Genomic DNA, 25,917 nt, shown 5'->3' with positions numbered 1-25,917 from the left:
CTCGTGTCCTTTCGTGTGATGTGTGATACAAATGCAAACTGACTGAACTATGTAACATGTCTGACTGATCCTGTTTTCTATCACTCATTTGAAGGGAGTTCTCTGTACATGATTTTGTTTTGATCAAATCTGTTTGAAATTTGAGAATAAATGTCAAATTCTCATCACAGAAGGAGATTCAGTGGCAATGCTTTATTATTTCTGCAGACTTTAACACATGGTAAGGGAAGGTGAGTTCATGTGATCAGGATGCTTGTACCTACAGTAACCTTGCTTGCAAGATGGATAACCTCGCGAGATCAAAAGAGATTATCTCGACGTAATCCATCTTGTCATGCACTGGCAGTTAAGATGATTGGCCGAACCATGCCGGCCCGACGAATCAGCGGCAGCCTTAGGCGGGCTCAGCCTCGTCTGGGCAAGTAGTGGGTACATGGTCTTTGTAGTTCTTTTCACTCGTCAACATGGCTGCCGTCGCGGAAGTGACAGGCAGTCTGAATGAAATTGAATGTAACGTTCCCAATTCTATGTATTAAATTCTAAAAAACGACCCTCAACATTTGGGAAGGCTAAGCCACAACTAGTTCGTTATAATCTAACTTCATGCTTCGAAGGTGACTTTACGACGGTGAGGACTCAATCAATGAATACCACGGAGATCAGGCACAGGCACCTTCGGCAATCTGATTGGTTGAAGTTAACACCCACCAGCGGTGATAGACAGATGGGTCATCCAATCACCTGCCAAGTAGCTTGGAAAAAGTGCCCGCCTCCGTCAGCGGGTCTGGTGACTTCATTCCCAGATCGACTGGTTTAGTGAAACGTATGTGGAGCTATACCGTCCACCTGGCAGCGTCAGGTTAGCTTGTACCAGGCTGATGTCTCATCTGCAGATTATATTTACCACTGATATTAAAGCCCATGAACCCATATCATTCTCAAATGTATTTTGATTGCATAGTTTAACACGTTCACTGCCATTGACGAGTTATCTCGGCTTACAGAATCCAACCGTTCACTGCCAAAGACGAGTTATCTCGGCTTAAAATTTTTTTTTTTTTTTTTGACGGTGGGACGTGGATCAACGCTCCCCACGTCTCCTATAAAAATATTGGAGTCAGCGAACGTGTACAACCCATTCCACGGACCCACTAAGTGGCGACAGTGCTCTCCACACTAGGAAAATCAGAGCCAAAACTGTAGGGTAACGCGCGAGGAAACCATTCTCTACTGTAAAATGGATTGGCGAAAACGCTTTCACTTTCGCGCATTATCGCGCTGGGAGCTGGCGGTGGGGGATTCCAAAAATAGACTGGGTGGAAAACACACTTTGAAACACGCAGCATAAAGCCTAGAATCGCACAAAGCTTCATCAAAGCTCTCAAACCCAAGAAACAAGTGAGCCCTATCCACACTCGCTGCCAGGGAGGGAGGCTGCTCAAACTCGCAGCAGCAGAACACTCGCTTGTGACAAACGCAGGCTGAAAGCCACCAGACACGCCCACGGAGGGAGGAGTTTGAAGGAGAGGGCGTTCAGAACTATATTGTTTAGATGTCTGATCTCTCACTGATGCCAAAAATAAATGGTTAAAGTGACTGTTCTGCCTGTTTGATTGAATTTCACAAAACTGCGATTATCTCAGCTTTCACTCTCAGACGCTGAAACCATGCTGTACTCAACGGCTAATATCTACATAACTACTAACTCTACAAACTAACTCTTTTAGACAGAGAAAGCACACATTCTATTAGTACTTTTGTGAACTTTATGTTCACAAAGTCCAAGCAGAAAATAATCCTCGGCTCTTGTAAAATGAGCCAGAATCCTCAAAAAAACCCTCTGGCAGAACCTACCTACAGTAAAAAAAAAAAAAAAGGCTGGCAGTGAATGTGTTAATGACCCTTGACACGCTTGCAGTGTAAATTGGTTAAGTCGGTTTTATTTTCAGGTACAAATACAAATAGTCTGTTGATCTGTAGTTCATTCCTGCCACTAGAGGCCATCATCAACACATCATCCAGTCATAAAACTAATAATCTTTATTTATACAATATTGTATCAGGCAATATAGTAGAAATGAAACAAAAGTTCAGATGATCAGATTTGGATGTTAGGTGTGTGTGTGTGTCTGTGTAAATGTGTGCAAGTAAGATGCACAGACTGATCATTTATCAAAATCAAAGGCATAATAAACATGTCTTTCTCTAGCCCTCTGATTGGCTGATTTTGGTTTGTTGCTCCTCTGACATCACTCAGAGCATTGCATCCTATTTGGTCGGCCTATCCAGATCCATGGAGGATGAAACTGAAGGATTTCACAGATTTTGAAGGAAAATCAAAGGTAACTGATCCTGAGCAGTTTAGTTAACAGATTACCATTGGAAGCAGGTAATCTGTAATAGGTTATATTCTGTGGACACGTCATGCATATTCTGTACAGGCAAAGAGACATCTCCATTCCTCATCCATCCCGCCCCTCATGGAGTCCACCAGAAACTCCTCCTCGCTCCTAAATTGAACCTTGGCGCTCAGGAGTCAGGCTGGATAAATCCAGGACACCTGCATGCACCTGGACTTATTTGTCTAACGTAAAATACTGTCCCCCATGCAACAGCTAGTGTTATCTCAAAGAAATGTAGTTAGTAAAAAAAACTGAAGAAAACCAACACACTGGTGTGGCTGAATAGGAGACTCCTTACCATGAACTCTCCACACCCTGGTTGGATCCTTGCTTTATAGGACAAGCAAGATGGTCCACCTCAACACAGAGAAGGTTGATGGTTTCTCCCTGATGCAAGCCTCCTGGGCGTGACCTACCACAGATTGCCTGGGTCAACCTCAACGGACTTCGCTCTGGAGTTGCTAAGCCTTTGTTCACACCATATCGCTAAAGCCACGCTGAAGCTGAGCTCACGCTAAACCAGTCACACAAGAAGCACTCTCTTTTCCTCAGCGCCTCGCTCGGTGCCCCTTTCCCCCGCCCACAACTTGCATTGACTTCATGCCTGGCAGCTTCACGCTTCATGCTTGGAAAATAGAACAGAATCCTGAACAATCGCTTCAGCGCAGCTTCAGTGCAACTTCAGCGTGGCTTCAGTGTGGTGTGGCGTGCGGCTGGTGTGAACGGTCTCACCTGTTGACAAGGATGCTGAAATGAAACTGCGCGGCTTCAGCGTGGCTTTGGCATATGGTGTGAACGAACGCCAAGACCCAACATTGTCTACTGTATGTGGATGGAGCTTCTGCTACAGATCTTTGTTAATCAGTGGCCTCCCTGACTGATATCCTAACCTCCGGTGTCTTCATGCACACCTTATACAACACACTACGCCAAACTGGTGTTTTGATGGATTTAAGATGCTGTGATGCTAAAAATCAAACTTTGGTGTCTTTAGAGATGATAAACTTGTTAACAATAATGCTGCGTAGCCCATCTCTGGAATGCAGCATTTATGTTTTCCAAGTCTCCGTTTTGATCTTCACACGTTAAGTATTCCACTAGATCAGCGGTTCCCAACCTTTTCCAACTCATGGCCCACTTGAAAATCTAAAAAATCTTCGCAGCCCACATCCGACTAAACTACTGAGTCAAAATAATGCGTTAACGATAAAAGAAGCTGTCCATCAGCACCACACAGAAATCAGAAACTACAAGTGAGGGACTCCCTGTGTTACAAAGGCTCAGAGCCAATACCGATTTGAGATGGGATGGCCACCCCCCCGGGGCATATTCTGCGCCTCCGAGTCCAGCTACAGTAGGTCCCTGGAAATTGTTCCTGGATCTATAGAGAGGTCCAGGAACGAGTCCGGAAATCATCGATGCTAACAGCCCTGGTTCTTCACAGTTTTCGCCTATGGGAGTTTTGAATGGGTTTTTGGCGCGATGCTTCTAATAATCTCTCTGGGCAACGCTGGCTTAATCAAACGCGAACCAGTGTTTAGTAACATCATCTTCACACATGAAGACCACTTTTATGAGTTTTGAAGCTTTTATGTGCCGTTAAAAGGGTGGCTAGCTAGCAAACGGCTAAATGAGACTACAATGTCGACGCGGATATTATACGTCATCACGAGTGAACGCGGAAATTCTTTCACTCGCAATCAATGCGTGGACGCCTATGCGACACTGTGTAGTTCTGGATTAGCTTAGCACGAGCTTTTTACCTCTAGGGCTTGCAGTTATGCTTCAAAACTCATGAAAGTGGTCCTCATGTGTGTGAAGATTATCCCGCTGAACCTTGGTTCGCGTGTGATTAAACTTGCATAGCCCACAGACATTATTTGAAGCATCGCACCAAAAACCCATTCAAAAATCCCATAGACAGAAACAGTGAAGAACCAGGAAGTTCGGGACTTCCGCATTCAGCCTACAAAAATACGTCATCCCTGGAGCTCTCTATTGAGAGTGATGACAGAATCACCGCGGCGATGACATCACAATGGGACCATGTTATAGCAACCAACCAGACATCATTGGCAATATGACATCATCGGCAGTGTGACATCACCAAAACTGGGACGTGAGATGAGTTATGACATCAGCAGTGATGTCATACCCCAGGCCAGTGAAGGCTATCTACCAATGCGCAATAGTGCAAGCCACGTTCGACGCTCAACGTTCAGCGTTCCACATAGCTTCAATGCCGAGCAATGTGGATCCAACATATTTCTTGTGGAACTGGAACAGCTCCCCTCGGAGTAATACCCCAGGCCCACATCCTGGCCGAGACGAGACAGCCGGAGGTGCTTATAGACCAGACCATCCAGCAGGCGCGGACTGCATAATCGGGCACGTCGGGCAAATGCCCGGTGGCCTGACCTGGCCTGGCCTGCAATTTTTTTTTTTTTTTTTTTTTGTGCCCGCAGTCAGGCCACTCACTGAACAGCAGGCCAGGCGCCGCCTACTGGTTTACTAGTGGTTTTATTACTTTATTCAGGGTTAAAGTGGGAGCATCTCATTGTAAAATTAAACTCGGCCCAAATTGGGCTTCAAACGGCCCAAATTGGGCTTCAATCGGCCCAAATCTGGCTTCAAACGACCCAAATTGGGCTTCAAACGGCCCAAATCTGGGCCGTTTGAAGCCGTCTGGACGCCGGCACGCGCGTCGGCCCGTATCGGCCTGGCCTGCTTGGTATCCAATGCCCGGCCTGAATTATGATCCCAGTCCGCCCCTGCATCCAGGTCATGAGTGGTGGGGCCGGTGGGACCTCCAACATGTTCTAACGGACATGCCTCCGACAATGCAAGCTACGAGATACGAGCCAGCTTCATACCTACCAGAGGAGAAGGTTGGTTCTCTGAACCTACTTGCGCATTCGCAAACCTCTTGAGACCTATTGATCGCTAGTCAGGTGAGACCTGCTCCGCTCCGGGCCCCACAAGCCCGATCTGAACTCTCTTAACACCCTGCAATAGGCTAATTAATGAATAATTGATTACTAATTAAACAGTGGATCACTCAACAGTGGAGAAATGCATTATCATACACAATAATAATAAAAGAAAATGCACAAAGACAAAAATTATATGGCGGCCCACAGGTTGGGAATGGCTGCACTAGATCTTTGTTGCTCAGAAATGGTTCATAGTGATGTTCATGTCTGTTGGACTCTACTTCTCAGCATGTATACAGGAAACACCGTGGCAACACACCAGCCTTTCTTGAAAGACCCAGTTTGGTGACTGAATTGAAAACACAACTATCCCAGTGTACATCAGTTCCAGTCCAACATGACAGGGATGATGGAAACCAGACTCCATCCAGTGTCCAATACTATTCAGCAAAGTCAAAGTGTCCTGGCTGCCTCTGGAAACTATGGAGGAACCGTGCAGCCTGGGAACCCACCGTCGTCTATATCGGTCTGACAACGATTAAACTCTGGGGGACGACGGACAGTATTTCTGAGTTTCTGGTGTAGCCAGCGGACTTTCGGACCAAGACTCCCTCATCTGTGCACCGGTCACAGTCTGATGAGCAACTTGAGACATGAACATCGAGTGTTTCTCCACACGAGACACAAACATTGATACTTTTTGTAGGTGTTTTAGGACGACATATCGGCTATACCGATATCTGCATTATGAGATGTTGGGCCCTAACGTCGTACAAGCGCTATCTGCTTTTTGCACTTACGAGCTGGTTTGCACGCCTTAACGCGTGTCTTATGCTATCTTCCCTGCCTCTTATGCGATCGTCCACCTTGCGCAAGTGTCAATTTGCCCTGCCGGCACCAATCAGTGTGGCCTGCATAATTCTCATTATAAGCACGCCTATTTAAAGCTTTTGCGCTGGCTGCACAGGGAGAATACCAATGGGCTTGGGCACGCCCACAATTTGCGCTGCGCTCAGCGTTAAACACGTGCAAGCGCTAAATTACCGCTTTTGCCACGATCGGGCCCGTTGTCTCAACTCCAACTCCATTCTGGTGTCTCAAATTGCTAATTGGACTTTATAAAACGGATAGTTCTGGTCCTTGATTGTGATGCCACATTGCCATTGTGTGCTGCGTTCAAAGCCGTTGTAAAATACTCTCTATGAACAACACACACCTGTGACCCTATCAAAGTACAGCATTACTGTCCCATGTTAGCTAGCTACGTTAGCTAACCCGTTAGCTGGCTGTAACAATGTTCATCAGCCTCAAACCACCAACTGAATGACCAAAACATTAGCTTGTTAACCATTTCGAGTCACACTCTTTCTATGGGGGGCATCAGCTTTAAAATCTGTTGCCTGGTTGTTAATATCTCAGCAATAATGCGGCTATCCTTGTAGCTAAGCTACGGAGGGAATAGTGTTTCCAGGGGTAGCCTGCACTGTTTTTCCGGGCGTACCTCCTTGGCATATAGTGTTAACACACGTTGAACTGATTGGAGGGGGGCTTGAAGGACTACATTGCTTGGTGAAAAATGATTTGTTGCATATTTATTGCATTTTTTTTGCAGCTCAAACCTTACCAGGTAGGCTATATGACCATTTTATAAAAGCAAGAAGCCCCTTGCCCCTTACTGCTTAAGTAAACAATGACCGGTGGATGGAATAGCAAGTCTAGGCCTGGACATCCGCTGGCTACAGCGGAATTCCCCAATTGCCCCCAGAGACTAATCGTCGGAGACCGATAGACGATGGTTCCCAGTTTGGCCTGACAACACACAGCACCTTCTATTTAACACATTTTCTTCAAGGTAGGACATTAACTTATTCATAAATGGGCCAATGAGGTTTACTATGTTCTTTTCAAGCTATTTCCACCTTATGACCAGTCTAACTGGCTTTTAGAATGTTTGTTTACCTGCATAGAAACAATATAGAAGTGAATGGTAAAATCCTACACATTTTCTTAATGAATGTATGGTCTGAAATGCTAGTTTCAAGTCTTCGTCATTACAGAATGATGTTCATTTAGTAAAGTATGGCCCCATCTAGACTAAAATAGATGATAAAGATTTGGGGCTTTGGGGCGTGATTGACAGGTTCGCACAGCTTGCCGATCACAGACCAATAGCAGGCGGCGCTGTGGCTCTATGGGAAATCCCTGGTCTCGCGCTAGCTGCTTCTGGCTTAAAAAAAAACCAAGACGGTCAAAATGGAGGCTCCAAAATGGGAGTCCAAAAACCAATGTGTGATGTCATCGTGGCTACGTCCATATTTTTATATTCTATGATCCTTCCATCGGAAGCTCTGTACAGTGAACTCTCCCTTCCTCTCTCCTCGTGATCTCTCCAAACATGTTGAAGTACCTCTCCTCCCATCCCTCTTCTTGCTATCTATCCTTTGTTTCCCTCACTCCGTCAGAGGCTCTGTATGCTGCGCTCTCTCTTCCTCGCTACTCCTGCTCCGCTGATCTCTCCGTACATGGTGAAGAACAGCTCCATCTCTCTCTGCAGCGTGGCATTGCGGCAGTCGGCATCGGCTCGGGCTCGCTCCACGTTGCGGATCTTGATCTCGGCGACGCTGTGGCAACGCTTCTGCCGCTCCAGGTCCACCCGCAGCACCGCAACCTGGGATCGCAGGGTCTCATTACAGCGCTGCAGCCTGCACACACACATACCCACACATGCACATACACGCACACACACACACACACACACGCGTGAGTTACAGTATTACGCTATTTCAACCAGGAAGACCTACCTACATCGACTGGGAGCTCCCCATGGTCCTCTATGTTCTCAGGGTCCTATGTTCACAGGGTCATATCATATGCTCCTCTATGTTCTCAGGGTCCTATGTTCCCAAGGGTCCTAAGTAAATTGCATTTGAAACAAGTTAGCCTACCAAAATCATTAACATTACATTAAACATTATATTATTATTTTATTATTTCCAAACTTCAATTCGAAGTAAAATTTTCCAACTCAAAACTAAAGTAATGGATAGGGTTAGGAGATAAGCCAGAGGGGCTCCTGGCACGGCAGCTCAAGAGCGCCCAGGCCTCCAGGTCAATTCTTTCTATTAAATCAAAGAATGGCGCCCTGCTGACTAACCAAAAGAGATAAACGATGGATTTAGGGAGTTTTACAGTGATCTCTACTCATTTAAATGTGATGCCGCTCAGCCCGATTTGAACGACTTTTTTGACCCTCTTGAAACACACAAACTTAACGCTGCCAGAGAGGACTTAGACTCTGATTCTACATTGGAAGAAATAACTTCTGCCATTAAGTCATTCCCATCAGGCAAAGCAGTCGGAGCGGACGGATTCGGTGCAAAATTCTACAAAAAATTCTGCGACATTCTCGTCCCACTCCTCCTCAGAATGACATCTAGCTCTAAGAAGGACAAAGTCTTGCCTGAAACATTGTATGAAGCTAACATCTCCCTCATTTTAAAAAAGGGGAAGGAGGAAGTGGACCCGGCGAGATACAGACCCATAGCGCTCCAGAATGTTGACAGAAAGGTAATCACTAAAACGGGCTGGCCTTGCCAGTGTTTAGACACTACTATTGAGAGCCGAAGGAACGATTCCGGAAATCATCGATGCTAACACTCCTGGTTCTTCACTGTTTTCGCCTATGGGAGTTTTGAATGGGTTTTTGGGCAGCTAGCTAGCAAACGGCTAAATGAGACTACACTGTTGAGTCGATGGGGATATATACGTCAATAACGTCACCACTTCAAAGGACGAACACGGAAATTCTCTTTCCCTCACCTGGTTCAGCCCGGGGTAATCAGTGCACACATCAACAACAGTCCAGGTTGAGTGCTGACGTGACGTGGAAGCCTATGCGACAGTGTGTAGTTCTGGATTAGCTTAGCTCGAGCTTTTTACTTCTAGGGCTCGCATTTACGCTACAAAACTCATGAAAGTGGTCCTCATGTGTGAAGATTATCCGACTGAACTCTGGTTCGCGTTTGATTAAGCTTGCCTTGCCCAGAGACCTTATTTGAAGCATCGCGGCAAAAACCCATTCAAAAATCCAATAGACAGAAACAGTGAAGAACCAGGAAGTCCGGGACTTCTGCGTTCTGACTACAAAAATACGTCATCCCTGCGGCTCTCTATTGGGCTGCTAATCTTAGGGCTTTGATGTCCTGGCGGCAGGGAACTCCTGACAATCTAATTCTTGGGGCTCCCCTGTGGCAGAAAATGGAGGCCAGCTCTATAGTGAACTCCTCTCTGCCAGACCAGTTATGTTATTTTCTAAGCTAGAGCAGCGCGGGACTTTACAACATTTAAGTTTTGTTGTGAGAAATTCAGTCAGAATTCTAAACCAAATTAGAAGTGTTGAGCTGAGTCTATCTGATGTTTCTGTCCTCACACCAATTTGTTTTAATCATTCTTTTTCACCACCATGGTCAGACAAAATCTACCATGCCTGGAGTGAGAAGGGGCTGGTTTCCATTAGGGACCTGTACATAGATGGTAATTTTGCATCCTTTGATCTTCTGAGAAGGAAATTTGAGTTGCCCAACACATACTGGCTTAGATACCTACAAGTCAGACACTACGTTAGATCCAAGATTCTGGATTTTGAGGCTCTCCCAAGTGAACATGTTTTTTTTTACGTTTTGTTAAGCCCCCCTCACTCTCGGCATCTTATCTCCAGATTTGTGTGTCTGTTTGATGATCACATCAGGGTCCCCACTGAGAGGATTCGAGGAGCTGCAGGAGGAGCTTGGTGTTGACCTGTCTGGTACTCTAAGGCCTACAAAGTAGCTCTTCAACAAGAGGCAGAACTCGCCATCTTCGGCTGCTCAGAATCCTCGTTGTTTCTCCCTATGGCTGTGCAGCAGTCTCTGACACAGGGGACGACTGTCGCCAAGAGACTTATTCTTAAGGAGCGGAAGTCCAGACAACATTTCAGCTAATCTCTATAAACAGATATCTCTCAACTCCAACTCCATTCTCGCATCTCAAGTTGCTAATCGAACTGTAAACGATGACCGCAGCACAGTGAAGAGGAAGTCTTTGCCTCGCTGGCTACACCAGAAAACCCAAAATATTGGTCATCGCCCCCAGAGTGTAATTGTCGTCAGACCGATAGATGATGGGTTCCCAGATTGTGGTTGAAGAGGTACCCCCTCAATTTCTCGCTGTGTCGGTCTCACCTCTGTATCCTGGTCTGGTACTCGGCCTCCTGCCTGGCCATCTGCTGCCGGAGCTCGGCCAGGAGATTGCGGGCATCGCCGGGGGGCGGCTGAGGCTCCCGGAGGTCTGGAGCTCCGGAGGGGAGGAACACCTCCGAGCTGCCCGTACTGAGAGGGTCATCACTGGGCACGGAGCAGGAGGCTGGGGAGGTGGGGTGGCACTTGTCTTCATCATCATCATCATTGTTGTCATCTTCATCGTCGTCACCATCGTCATCGTTGTCCTCCTCCTCTGATCCCTGATTTGGGGGAAACCTCAATCTCCTTGGTGATGAGAGAGGACTAGCCCCGCCCACAACAGTGCCATCACCCTGACATTTGCTTATATCCAATGGGAGTATCTCACAGGAGGACCAGGAAGAGGAGGAGTTGACTGTCTGCCCCGCCTCCTTTAGCTCCACCCCCTCTTCAGGAGTTCTAACATGGCTTCCTGCTGCAGTGGAAAAATGTCCCTCTGAAGCTTCAAAATGGCAACTGATCTTCCCCATGCTCTGGTGCAGAGAGGCTCTGTCCAGGTTGTCGTAGACAGAGGGCGTGCTGTCCTCCTGCACCTCACTGCTGCCCCCACTGGCCGACTCTGGTACTGCAGCCTCTTCCTCACCAGCTTCTGCACCGGAGCTCCAGAAACAAGCCGCCCCCTCCCCCAGGCCTGACCGAGGCTCCGCCCAGCCCGGAAGCCCGGGTCTGGGCTCGGTGCCGTCGGACAGCGGCTCCTCCAATTGGAGGCAGGCGGAGGCTCGGGCCGTTGCCGGGGACGACCCTCGGCCAGAGCGATGCCGGTAGTCCGGGTGGTGTCTGTCGGAGCAGTGCTGGAGGGGGTAGCTGGTGGAGGGCTGGGGTGAGAAGCAGCTCTCTGGGTAGGAGGAGGTGTAGCTCTCTGGGTGGGAGGAGATGTAGCTCTCCGGATGGGAGGAGGTGTAGCGGTGGCCGAGGAGTCGCTTCTGGCTGATGGAGTCTGCAGCAGCAGAGGAGCTGCAGCTGGAAAACCAAGAGAGGGACGGTTACATCACATTCATTTCATCTGTCTCTAAGTATGCGTTTACACTGCAGGTCTCAATGCCCAGTTCAGATTTTCTTCCCTATATCCAATTTGTGTGAGCGCCTGTTTACATCTACTTTTAAAAGTGACCCATATCTGATACCTGTGTTTATGTAACGGTAGCCAGTAGGGTAGTGCTGTGCAGTGAGTAAACCTCACTCCCCGAGACATCAAGAGACGCTCTAGCGACAGACACTAGGGCCCATGGGTTTTAGCCTCCTCACTAGAGCATCCACCTCCCCTGCCGGAGGTTACGAGTTCGATTGCCAGCTGTGGGGACTACACAACGTGGGTTACATTTACACTTGCTTAAAGGGATACTCCACTTTTTCGGGAGTTTAGCTCATTTGCCACATCCCACCCACACATAACCAAGATACACCATGCCTTACCGGCACTGTCCGCGCAGTTTACAGTGAGCTACAGTCGTGAAGTTAGTTAGTATCGCCATAGAATGGAGGGTAATGGTACATAATCCAAAAAGGTTCATAGTGTCTATACTTTACTTAGATCATTAGATTTTCTGACACAGGTTATCATTCCTACCTGACATGTTTCGACGGCAACACTTCCGTCTTCATCAGAGGTGTCACTAGATGGTGTGTGATGTGTCTTAAACAGCTGATGTTGTTTACAGAGGCGTGATCGTCCTGTCAGATTTGACAGGACGACCACGCCCCCCGCTGTCATTTCGCTGACGATCACGATCAATTAACTAGCCACAACTCTTGTCTGCTGCTCTTGAATATAGCTTTGTCTCCCACATACAAAACCATTGTCTGACATATTTTAATCACAAGTGTCATGGCTTGTTGTTGCAGGCTACAGGCAGCACTATCTGGATGCTGGTTAGCATTATAGACATACGTCACAATGACAGATCCGTTCTGTGCCACATGTGAACAAAAAAAAATCTGAATTGGGTCACTTGTACCAGGCAAACTAATTGTGGCCTAAATCTTAAAACTGGATTTGTTTTATTAAAAACAAGTGAAACATTAATTTGTATTTCACTATCGTCAGTGGCCAATTTAACTCAATTTATGCAAGATTTTTCCTGAAATAATTGAGATTTAAGCAGATCACATGACTACTTTTCAATATATTGAGCCATTTTCCAACAAGGTCTTGCGTACCTGGGGTTGTGTTGGTCGGGGGGCAGGGCCGGCTCTCGGGAGCACTCAGCGATGAGAGGCAGGGAGAGCTGGCGGAGGCAGGGAGAAGGGTGGAGCTGAGGCTGCCGGCTGGGAGCACTCGGTGCCGCGTGGGGACCTACAGGGGGGCACGTGGAGAAGGACAGGGGGGCTCTGCAGAACAGAGACTGATGCTCTCTGATCAGTTCCAACATCAGCAACTGGACCAACGCTGCACCTGAGACACACACACACACACACACCCACGCCCCAAAGCATAGTTTGTTTTATTGTCTATTTTACTCTAAATGGGACCCTAATTTACAAATTTACATTTGGAAAGTGTTTAATGAAGTCAGTAATCAATGAGAAGTAGGGTCATTTTCCCATTGACTTCTATACAATCAGACTTATTTTTGCAGCCAGTGGACTCGCCCCCTGCTGGCCATTAGAAGGAATGCAAGTTTAAAGCACTTCCACATTGGGCTGTGGAACTTCCAAACCTTGAGAGGTTTTGGAGGTTGCCCCTTAGTCTCAAACACTAGTCTACATAACGGCAACATTGAGCATCGACATTTTCTGCCTGCCTGCCTACCTCCCTTCCTGCCTACCTCCCTGCCTGCCTGCCTCCCTGCCTGTTAGCAGTGTTAGCAGTAACACATTACTTAGTAACGCGTTACTGTAATTACTTTTTTACTAATCCAAGTAACGCATGCGTTACTGCGTTACATCATTGCCTGCCAGAATGCAGTGTTTTCTATGTAAAAGAAGAAAAGAAAACATTTTATCCTCACGGACTCAGGTAGACCTGTCGCGCACACATATACGCCATCTATGACGTGTATGTGCGCGCGACAGTGTCAGAGCACGCCGGCTAATTCAAAACAAACCGAAGCATGATGGGGTCAGAAGAAGGAGACGAGCAAGAGAAATATGCGTTCAAAAGCTGGAACATTATTGTCCTTTGTAAACTATGTGCGACCAGCTTGTGCAGATGCTACCTATTTGCACTGTTGACTCGCCCTCATAATATGAGGTATATTATTATATTATATATTATTATATCGATATTATCGATGAGAGAGAGAGAGAGAGAGAGAGAGAGAGAATGCGGGGATGGAGGCTAAATTGAAGGCGACGCCGCGTGAGGTAGACTTGGGTGGTGTAACAGTTCACTGGATTAACAGATACACTTTGGGTAAGTGTTGTACACTTTGTTACTTCCTAACCTTCTCGTCAAAGCCTTCGTAGTCAGACGGCCCAGGGAATGTTGACAGACATCATCACTTTTCTTTCAGCAACGAAGCTTGAAACGTTTGCATTGAGGCTGTGTTGTTTTATTACCGATCCTGTTCTTTCTAACCGAATTTCAAAGTAAAATGCCTTTGGCGTTTCTTTTAACATAGCCTAATACCAAAGCGAAAATAATTAATACAGTGACATGCTAGACATGTAACAACTTAAGTGTAAGGTATTTGGGGTAAAACAAAAGAAGTAACTAGTAACGTAACTAGGAACGTAACTAGTTACTTTTTGAAAGAGTAATCAGTAAAGTAACTTTTATTACTTTTTTAAGGAGTAATCAGTAACTAATTACTTTTCCAGAGTAACTTGGCCAACACTGCCTGTTAGTCTGCCTGCCTGTTTGTCTGCCTGCCTACCTCCCATGATGCTGTGCGGGTCCTCGGCCTTGGCTCGGAGGATGTTGGGTCCGAACACGGTGGCCAGGTTATGACAGCTCATCTTGTTAGTGCTGGAGTAGCTCTGCACCTCGTTCAGAAACCTACACACACATACAATGGAATCAGAGGAGAGATTATGAAGAGAGCGACAGATTGCAGACAGCTTGGTCTATTGTGCTGATACTTCATATCTTTACATTTTACGGAGTCCCCCAAAGGTCACGGCGAGAATTGTATTTTTGCGTTACCTCGCAATATGTTTTACGTTCTCTCGCAATACTTTTGCATTCCCTTGCAATAGTTTTGTGTTCTGGGGTTGCATTGACTTGTCGACACCGACGCTTATCAGGTTGCAGCCTGTAGAGCTCCTGTTCTTTATCTTTTGTCTTTTTCACTCTTTTCTATATCTATTTACTTTTTATAGTTTTATTGTTATTTAAAGTAGTAAGCTACATTATTCTTTGGCTTATTGTTGGATCGTTTTTTGCTATTCACACAGTACTTTTATTGTTGCGAGTGTAACGGCGTTGTGTAGGTGGTATACTTACAGCAACCCATGTTAAGGGCTTGCCCAGGGGTGGATACGAACCGCCGACCTTCGGCTTGGGAGTCAAAGACATCAACCACTCCACCAAGAGAGCTAGCTCCCTTGGCAGAGCTGGTTAACATGCCTTTATAGTAGGGAGTGAGTTTAACCAATCCACTCGCTATCACACTGGACTCACGAGGAATCAATGCTGATTCACCTCACCCCACACCCACTGGGCATCCGGGTCACGGCACCAATGTAACAGGTGTAGGTGGTACTTGCAGCAACCCAGGTTAAGGGCTTGCCCAGGGGTGGATACGAACCGCCGACCTTCAGCTAGGAAGTCAAAGACACCAACCACTCCACCAAGAGAGCTAGCTCCCTTGGCGGAGCTGGTTAACATGCCTTTATACTAGGGAGTGAGTTTAACCAATCCCCTCGCTACCACACTGGACTCATGAGGAATCAACGCTGATTCACCTCTGTTACACGATCGGCTCGATTGTTTACTATGGAGATCAGCTGATGAGCCGAGAAGCCTTTGAGTGCATTGTGACCCATGGTGACCCATGGTGTGAGACCTGAAATGCCTAAGGAGCACAGGAGGAAATACAGGAGCTGCAGAGCTGGGAGGACACTATGGTTAAGGAAGAGGATATAAAGCAATATACAAACACACGGTTTCTATCCAGAGTTTAGCAACAGTTTGTGCGAGAGGAGTTGCAGCGAGAGCGACGTATGATGAAAGGAAAATAAATAGACACACTGCGTAATGCATCATCATTCAGAAACCACGCCCAAGACGGGGGAAAACGGAAACGCCCCCTCCAATCCTGTCGTTCTCCTATGTCACCTGCATGGTTGCATGTTGCACAAAAAGATCGTATATACGGAAGATGAACACTCCAACTTACTTCTTGAGAGCTAGATCCACATTCTTCAACAGGCTTCCTTGTTTTGCTCAGGAGTACAAAAAAACTTGAACTGGCGATTTTTTACATTTGTTGTCTGCGCAGCCCACCACACAACAGCTTTTAGCTATGTTTAATTCAAGGAAAATGACGCTGGTGTGTGGAAATGAACGGAGCTTTTCCCCCGTGATGGGCGTGGCCTATTTCATGCAGTGTCTCTATGGCAGGGGGAGACACTATTTACACGAACAACAGATGGAGATGGTGCAACCATGGACACATTATTACAGTGAGAGAATGTGTGTGTGCAGCCTGGACACATTATTACAGTGAAAGAATGTGTGTGTGCAGCCTGGACACATTATTACAGTGAAAGAATGTGTGTGTGCAGCCTGGACACATTATTACAGTGAAAGAATGTGTGTGTGCAGCCTGGACACATTATTACAGTGAAAGAATGTGTGTGTGCAGCCTGGACACATTATACAGTGAAAGAATGTGTGTGTGCAGCCTGGACACATTATTACAGAGAGAATGTGTGTGTGCAGCCTGGACACATTATTACAGTGAAAGAATGTGTGTGTGCAGCCTGGACACATTATTACAGAGAGAATGTGTGTGTGCAGCCTGGACACATTATTACAGAGAGAATGTGTGTGTGCAGCCTGGACACATTATTACAGTGAAAGAATGTGTGTGTGTGCAGCCTGGACACATTATTACAGAGAGAATGTGTGTGTGCAGCCTGGACACATTATTACAGTGAGAGAATGTGTGTGTGCAGCCTGGACACATTATTACAGTGAGAGAATGTGTGTGTGTGCAGCCTGGACACATTATTACAGTGAAAGAATGTGTGTGTGCAGCCTGGACACATTATTACAGAGAGAATGTGTGTGTGCAGCCTGGACACATTATTACAGTGAGAGAATGTGCGTGTGCAGCCTGGACACATTATTACAGTGAGAGAATGTGCGTGTGCAGCCTGGACACATTATTACAGTGAGAGAATGTGTGTGTGCAGCCTGGACACATTATTACAGTGAAAGAATGTGTGTGTGCAGCCTGGACACATTATTACAGAGAGAATGTGTGTGTGCAGCCTGGACACATTATTACAGTGAAAGAATGTGTGTGTGCAGCCTGGACACATGAGTACAGTGAAAGAATGTGTGTGTGCACTGTGCAGCTTGGACACATTATTACAGTGAAATAATGTGTGTGTGCACTGTGCAGCCTGGACACATGATTACAGTGAGAGAATGTGTGTGTGCAGCCTGGACACATGATTACAGTGAAAGAATGTGTGTGTGCAGCCTGGACACATTGTTACAGTGAGAGAATGTGTGTTTGCAGCCTGGACACATTGTTACAGTGATTTGATTTTGATTTTGATTTATTTATTTAGACGGGACAATGCAAAATTAATGAACACAATAACCATGGAACAGATAAAAACATCTGGAACATAATAAAAGTGTAAAAATCGCCGGATTTAGCACAAGGCTAGTTTCCATCCGTTGTTCCCGAAACATAAAACACAAAAACATAAAAACAGAATATATAAAACAACAAAACATAGGCATCAAAGTGCATAGTATACATGTGCAAAACAGCAAAACACAAGCAGCAGTAATACACTCAAAAAACACAACAGTATACATTAAAAAGAAGAAAATAAAAAAATAAAAAAATAAAAAAAAGTTCAGAAATTGACCTTTTTACCTGTGGCCACAAGACTGGTGGCTTTTCAGCCATTCCTTCAGTGAACCCTTAAAAGTGGCAAGTGAGGGACTTTCCCTTATGGGGACTGGCAGACTGTTCCACGTTTGGCTGCCTTTGACTAAGAGGACGTTCTGACCAAACGTGGTCAGTCTGCGCTAGACCTTGCAGTCGCCTCTAGTTTCAGACCTGGTGCCAAGTCCACTAGTTCTGTTTCTGTGAATTCATTCATTTATGGGCGGGGGAGCTAATCCATGAAGGCATTTGTAGAGAAAACACGCACTCTTTAAGACCTTGATATTCTCAAAGGTCAAAAAGCAGTGTTGTTCCAGAATGTTACAGTGGTGGTATGACAATGGTTTTCTAGCAAATACCTTGATGGCTCTATGGTAAAGTTGTTCAATGGGTTTTATGACAGTGGCACCTGCGAACGACCAGTTTGTGAAACAGTATTCAATGTGGGAGAATATCATGCAGTGAAGATACGATTTTGCTGCATCAGTGGTTAGGAAAGGTCGAATTTGTCTAAAATTAACTAGATTGAAATTAATTGTTCGTTTAACTTTTTTGATGTGTTTCTTGAAGGATAGGTTCGAGTCCAAGATGACCCCGAGGTACTTGAACTGGGAGACTAGTTCCAGTTCCTCCCCCCCCCAGAAACACATTGGACCGGGTGATGCCAACTGGTCGTTTGCTGAACATCATACATACCGTTTTTTTTGTGTTTAGCAGCAGGCACGTATCTTGCAACCACTGTTGGACCTTGCTTAGCACATTTGTAAGGTTACAAGAGATCTGATCAGTTTTCTTACCGTGTACAAAAATGACCGCGTCATTGAGAGAATGTGTGTGTGCACTGTGCAGCCTGGACACATTGTTACAGTGAAAGAATGTGTGTGTGCAGCCTGGACACATTGTTACAGTGAAAGAATGTGTGTGTGCAGCCTGGACACATTGTTACAGTGAAAGAATGTGTGTGTGCAGCCTGGACACATTATTACAGTGAAATAATATGTGTGTGCAGCCTGGACACATTATTACAGTGAAATAATGTGTGTGTGCAGCCTGGACACATTATTACAGTGAAAGAATGTGTGTGTGCAACCTGGACACATTATTACAGTGAAAGAATGTGTGTGTGCAGCCTGGACATTCGTAAGGTCACTCTGGAGTTATTTCCGGTGTTGTTGTGGAATACAAGGTTCGCTCTCTTATGGGTTACCGTAACCGTTACGGCCACTGATCAAACTCAATACAAAAACCTGTCCGTTTTACTGTTGTCTTGCTTGTCACTAAGTGCGCCCGACTGCTATAACATGACTTTAGACCTGTTATGAATCAGTGGGGTCTTTTGTAATATTCGGTCTAAAAACTGAAGCTCAGACCACGTACATGTATTGTTTATTTACAAAATTCACATCTGCGCTAATTGTTTTGAATGGCGGGTTACCCCCAGTTCCGGGTCCCGTGCTGCCCCCCTTGCTCGCGTGACGTCAGAGTGAACTTACAAATCAATTCCGGCGATAAAACCAACACCTCATTTCCTGTTTTTCTAACCATCCATACCACTGGGCCAATCCCTGAAATTTGGACCAATGACAAATATGACAGACATTCAAGCCTCTTCGGGGGCAATAGGCTTGAACCCCTGGTATTGCCGCTTGCGGCTATTCTTCTTCTTTTCCTTCCGTAAAACGTTAGGGTTGCGAGTGAGAACGAGAGCTCTCACTCTAGTGCCATCTCGCTGCGCATGCAGCCGTTGGAAGACTATCATTTTTTCTCCAAAAACTATCTTTATATAAAACCAAACCACCTACCGACAGGTGGCGTGGTAACCCTGGGACTGAGGCGGCCACCCACATTCCTTTCCCCGTGACAACGTCACGTCCGCCCAGATCCCAGGAGGCCACTCCTTCTTCCAGCCCGCCTGCGCAACGACGCATCGACGCAGCAAGGCTGGGTAGTGAGAGCTCTCGTTCTCACTCGTAAAACCCGGGTTGTAGCACAACCCTAACGTTTTACTTCGTTTCGAACTCAAGCTCTCACTCTAGTGCCAAATTCAACCGCCCTTGCTGCCGGGAGCACTCCTCAGAGTTAATCGGTTATTAAAATAACCGATAACGTAGCGGGAGTAAGTAATAAAACACATATTTTCTGAACTTACTACGTCATTCCCCAACCAACGTTACTTCCTCGCACACCTTTCTCAAAACAATGTCCTTTTTATTGCGGTCCATCGATATGTCTGGTAGATAACAGATCAAGCAGTGTTTTACCAAGCAGTACTGTGTCTTGTCTATGTAAAGCTAACGCTAGATCTATAATCTGAAGAGCCTTTCCAGCCAATGACGGCTTGAGACTGGCTGCCAGCCTGCCACAGCTGTCAATCATCCCTTTTTATATCGTCAAATAATAATTAAAAATAAACTGATGAGAAAAATGACCACTTGCACAGGCATTAGCATGATAATAACTATCTAAAATGATACAAACTAATTATCTGACGTGTACTGTGATTGTTTCGCTTGTCCATTTCCCCATCCACTAACATGTGGGAGGCGGGCCTTGTGACCTATGGATACAGCCGCCAGAGTGGCGATCTAACATGCAGCGGCTTCACTAAAAGGGACCAGATCCTCTGTCCATCTTTTATATGTCGATGATCCCAAGCCCCTAGTACTACAGTATGCCTGTGTCGCCCGCAGAGCAGCGCATGTTTTTTTTGATTGATTGATTGAGAAGATTTATTTCAAACAGTTAAAACAATACATAAAACAAATACCCTAAGTAAAAAACAGGAATAAAACCAATCACAACCAAGAAAATAAGTAAACTCCATTAGAAAACCGTTTTCAAAAGGGGCAGGAAGAAGCCGAGGCTTATCGAGTCCTGCCCCCAAGCCATCCATAACTATATTAAATATCCATATCCATATAAACACATATGCATACACACATATACATAACAATTTACATACATACTATATATACACACACACACACACACACACACACACTCTCACACACACACACACACACACACACACACACACACACACACACACACACACACACACACACACACACACACACACAGATAATAAGATCTATAATCTAATAATAAGATAAGATCTATAATCTAATAATAAGATATATATACACTGATCTATAAGATCTCTCTCAATAAACAATACATACAACAAAAAACAAAAATTTACTTTTCAAGCTCCTCTTTGTTATAATTGTCCATGAAAGACTGTTTGTAACTGCATTTAAAATGTTTAATATTATTACTCAATTTTATCCGCGTGAAGGCCGTTTAGAGTCGTACGGACCCTTGGGTGTTTTAAGTTCAAATTCTCTCTTAAGGGGAGATGCTCACAGTCATTTTTTGCAAGTCCAAGTCAAGTCTCAAGTCTTTGAGCTCAAGTCCAAGTCAAGTCTCAAGTCTTTGAGACTTGAGACTATCTCTGATTAATATCACTTATGATTTCTTGTCTGAAGGGTGTAGTGTAACAGATAATCGGAGTAGAATTGGTCAATTGTACAATAAATATGTAATCAGCCCAACTGCATTATATCCATCATATCAGAAGTGGGCGACACTGGTTGGATGATAAATTAATTTGTAATAAAAGGCTATCAGCCCCAGATATCTGTCCTACGCCAATATAGACAGAAGAAGAAGAATGCTGTCTTACTGGCAGATGAAGTTGAGCAGGTTGAAGTTAGCCACCGGTAACTCATGAAGAAGATTCCTCAAGTCCATCAAACCCTGAGAGGAGAGGAGGAAGGAAGGCAGGCAGGAAAATGACAGACCTAATTAAGGATGAGTTTATTAAAGCTGCATTAAATGTAGGAATTCAAATTGTCCTCTATTTCTATCAATAGATGATCAGAGATGATTAATGACTATATTGTTAATTGGATTTTGGTAGTATTAGGGGTTCAAGCTCCGAAGGGGCTAACCCCTATTGTTTTTGCTCAGATTCTTATTCTTATTATTTTTATTTTTCCTCATCAGCCGCGACGCAAATTCCCGTGAATTGTTACATCGCAGAGACCTGAAATTTGGCCCAATGACAGATATTGGTTGTTATAGACCTATTCGCTAACCCTGGATGGCACCATATTGTTGACATACCGTCCTGCATGCACAGCGCTGCTGCAGCTGACAACTAGTAACAGCCTTATTGTCGTTTATGTTCCATTACAAAATAGTGATGGTGATGACAGCAGTAAAAAACCCAGAGTTGTTGTTTGTATGCTGCTATTAATGCCTGTAATAATAAACAAAAGAAAAAATGAGGTGAACAGACTTTGCTGTCAGAAAGTTTCACCTGTCTCTCCTAACTATCCACACATCTCCTGTGTGCTGACGTATCCTCAGTCTCGCTCCCTTCACGTCTGTGGATCGTAGGTAGAGATAGAAACAAACCACGGGGACTTTATTGCTGTCATTACTACAGCCATGTATAACGCAGGTCACCATCCGAACACAACAGGAACGATACAGGTAACGCTAACGGGGGCTAGCTTTCTATAAACGCTGCTCTTACATAGGCTATCACCTTAGAGCTACAGCGCTATGTCAATAACATGGCGGCAGTGGGCGTGCCTGTACGTGAGTTACGTCAAACGAATAAGGTCGCCCACGGTGGGTACTACAGCGATATTTTGGTTTTAGGCCTTTGCAGGCCATTTTAGGGCATTGTGACATCATCACCATAACCCTTCCCTGTTTTTCTATTGCTGACTTTGCTCATATGCACCTGGAGGTCAGTAGTCGATCTGGGTGAATCCACCTCGTGTAAAATAGTGTGGTCACCTGGAGGTCGGTAGTTGACCTGGGCTAATGCCCCTTGTGTAAAAGAGTGTAGTCACCTGGAGGTCAGTAGTTGACCTGGGCGAATCCATCTCATGTAAAAGAGTGTAGTCACCTGGAGGTCAGTAGTTGACCTGGGCGAATCCATCTCATGTAAAAGTGTGTAGTCACCTGGAGGTCGGTAGTTGACCTGGGCGAATCCATCTCATGTAAAAGAGTGTAGTCACCTGGAGGTCGGTAGTTGACCTGGGCGAATCCATCTCATGTAAAAGAGTGTAGTCACCTGGAGGTCAGTAGTTGACCTGGGTGAATCCATTTCATGTAAAAGTGTGTAGTCACCTGGAGGTCAGTAGTTGACCTGGGCGAATCCATTTCATGTAAAAGTGTGTAGTCACCTGGAGGTCAGTAGTTGACCTGGGCGAATCCATCTCATGTAAAAGTGTGTAGTCACCTGGAGGTCAGTAGTTGACCTGGGCGAATCCATCTCATGTAAAAGTGTGTAGTCACCTGGAGGTCAGTAGTTGACCTGGGTGAATCCATTTCATGTAAAAGTGTGTAGTCACCTGGAGGTCAGTAGTTGACCTGGGCTTATCTATCTCATGTAAAAGTGTGTAGTCACCTGGAGGTCAGTAGTTGACCTGGGCTAATCTATCTCATGTAAAAGAGTGTAGTCATCTGTGGGTCAGCAGTTGACCTGGAGTCCAGGTCCTGGACGAATCCATCTCGTGTAAAAAAGTGTTGTCTAGGTCAGCAGTTGACCTGGATGAATCCATCTCGTGTAAAAAAGTGTAGTCATCTGTAGGTCAGCAGTTGACCTGGACTAATCGATCTCGTGTAGAAAAGTGTAGTCACCTGTAAGTCAGTAGTTGACCTGAGCAAATGTTATGCAATTGCCCCACTGTGATGTCATCAGCCTCCTATGGACATTAGGGAGCAGTGATGTCATCAGTGATGTGACATATTGATGACATGATCAGTAGTGTCACGATACTGAGTGACATCATTAGGGAGCAATGGCTTCACAAGCAGGGACATATCAAACTGTTGCTGGATGTCACCACTGATGATGTCACAATGTATATGATGATGTCATATACCTTATGCTAATGAAGTCATAGAGACTGATGATGTACTGTATATGTGACATCACTGATGACTATTATTATTTTATTTTTTTAGACTCAGTGCGATCGTCAGGCGTAAGAAGACTTTGATTATACTAATACTACACAAGGCGTGCGCGCGCGTGTGTGTGTGTGTGTCTGTTTGTGTGTCTCTCAGAGTGATGATGTCATCACCTGTGTGCGGTTGTTGGATACCCTCTGTCCACACCGCAGAAAGGCTTGGTAGCAGCTGAAGGGGACGAGAGGCTCCGGCAGCAGTCTGAGGTAGAGCTTCAGCAAGGACGCCACCGTGTGGACGTCTGTGCTGCTGCACGAAACATGCACGCGCGCGCACACTCGCACGCACGCACGCACACACACACACACACACACACACACACACACACACACACACACACACACACAACATACACACAACACACATACACCATAGACACACACAACATACACACAAACAGCACACACAACACACACACAAAACCCATTTAACAAACAGTTTGGTCATAAAACACAAACCAGACAGAACAGACATCATGGAGACATCCACTTTTAAGGTATTAGGCAGCTCGATTCCTAGGCTCGCCCTGCAGCTCGCCGAGCTGGCTCTGCAGCTTGCATACGCAGCTCGGCCACTCTGGCCCATGGAGCTCTTGCTTTTTCTCAGTAGTAGTCATAGCCGTTTTCTCAGGAGCTTGAGTTGATGATCCTGAGGTAGCTCCCACTGATGATGTCACCATGCCTATGACATCATTAGTGCCTATGACATCATCAGTGATGACATAAGATGATTTTGGTCAATGTCACTGATGATGTCATAGACGTTGTGACATCATCAGTGAAACAAACAAACAAACAAATAAACAAAGCCCAATTGCTCCCTTTTATATGACGATGATGATGATGAAGCTGTATGTGCTTATCAGAGATGGGAAGTAAGTACAAATACTCCGTTAAATAATAATAATAATGAATTGTATTTGTATAGCACACTTTCAAATCAAAACTGACATCCCAAGGTGCTTCACAAGAGAAAGTACACAGAATAAAAATAATAAAATAATAAAAACACTTAAATAGAGGAATTTAAAAACAGGCCCTAGTCGAACGCAGCGTGAAAAAGGTGGGTCTTTAGGCTGCTTTTGAAGGCAGCAAGGGAGTCCGAGGCCCGGATGGATCCTGGGAGCAGATTCCACAGGCGTGGCCCCAGTGCACAAAAGACACGATTTCCCATGGTTGAGAGCCTTCTGCGTGGGATTGCAAGCAGGTTTTGGCTGCCAGATCTGAGAGTCCGGGATGAGGTTTGGGGGGAGAGGAGGTCCCGGAGGTAGGTCGGCCTAGGTGGTTGGTGGCCTTGTAGACGAGCAGGAGGGTTTTGTAGATGATGCGCTGGTTTACTGGTAACCAATGGAGGGAGTGGAGGACTGTACTTAAGTAGATTATTCGGCTATCTGTACTTTACTGAGTATTTCTTTTTCTGACGACTTTTTACTTTTACTCCCTACATTTTAACACAAGTATCTGTACTTTCTACTCCTTACATTTTCAAAACAGGCTCATTCTACTTAGTTTTAATACACAACAATGATTAAAGAAAGACCGAGAAGAAACAGGGAAGAATGAATAGAAATAGCTCATTCCAGGCTCCGCCAATAGTGTGAAATGGCATTCTTCCGGTGCGCTAAATGTCAGCTTGTGATTGGCTCTCTGTCAATGTAACAAAACTTCATTGGCTAGACAGTCTCCTAAGGGTCGTGGACGAAGAGAAGTGCACACACACCACATGTATGAGAACGACCCACCAAACTTCGAGAATGCGGCAATAAAAGAGACGGGAGACGGACACTCGGTCGTGCTGAGAAATTGCGTCTGTGAATAATGTGATAATGTCCATGTCACTCAGAAGAACCAGCAACATGAGCTACGCAGACGAAAGTGAGGTTGAAGTTGTCAACACTGCAGATTCGGACGAGCCAGAGGCTGTGTAGCATTTTTCCCCAAGTCTCTTGTTTACTGTACATGTCGTAATAGTTATCTGATCAGACACTAGAGTTAGTAAGATATTGAAAAGCATGGTGCATAAGGGTGGTGAAGATGGAGGCAACTGAAAGTGAAAAATGGATGAGCGGGGGAAGAAGACAGGCAGAAGAAACAGAGGGGTGGATGACAGGGAAGGGGGAGAAGATACAGTAGGTGGAAAATAAGAGGAAGCAATGTTTAAAGTGTTCAGTGTGCTGAAGATTGTCCTTTGCACTTCATTGTTTTACAGAATGCACGGCCATACAGTATGTCCCTTGCACTTTATTATTTACCTCCTTTTAGGGGAGAGAAGGAAACAAAATAATAGCTTAAATTTAATAGCC

The 25,917-nt window shown here is 45.4% G+C and overlaps 1 protein-coding gene across 1 annotated transcript in view; it reads right to left on the bottom strand.

The window, feature by feature from the left end:
• Positions 1-7,793: 7,793 nt before the first annotated feature.
• LOC310798129 (rho GTPase-activating protein 24) overlaps positions 7,794-25,917 on the bottom strand; it is a gene marked incomplete at both ends in the record, with an annotated part of 31,420 nt that continues 13,296 nt past the window's right edge. The window contains 6 exons of the mRNA XM_083660615.1: positions 7,794-8,037; positions 10,555-11,571; positions 12,769-13,003; positions 14,427-14,548; positions 21,310-21,383; positions 23,732-23,864. Of these exons, the coding sequence (XP_083516741.1) occupies positions 7,794-8,037; positions 10,555-11,571; positions 12,769-13,003; positions 14,427-14,548; positions 21,310-21,383; positions 23,732-23,864 (1,825 nt within the window). The remainder of the gene's footprint in view (positions 8,038-10,554; positions 11,572-12,768; positions 13,004-14,426; positions 14,549-21,309; positions 21,384-23,731; positions 23,865-25,917) is intronic.

The sequence above is a fragment of the Poromitra crassiceps genome, assembly GCF_964638095.1.
Source record: "Poromitra crassiceps genome assembly, chromosome: 1".
NCBI lineage: Eukaryota > Metazoa > Chordata > Actinopteri > Beryciformes > Melamphaidae > Poromitra > Poromitra crassiceps.
Note: the sequence above shows the minus strand (reverse complement) of the source record. Positions and strands in the feature narration are given on the sequence as shown.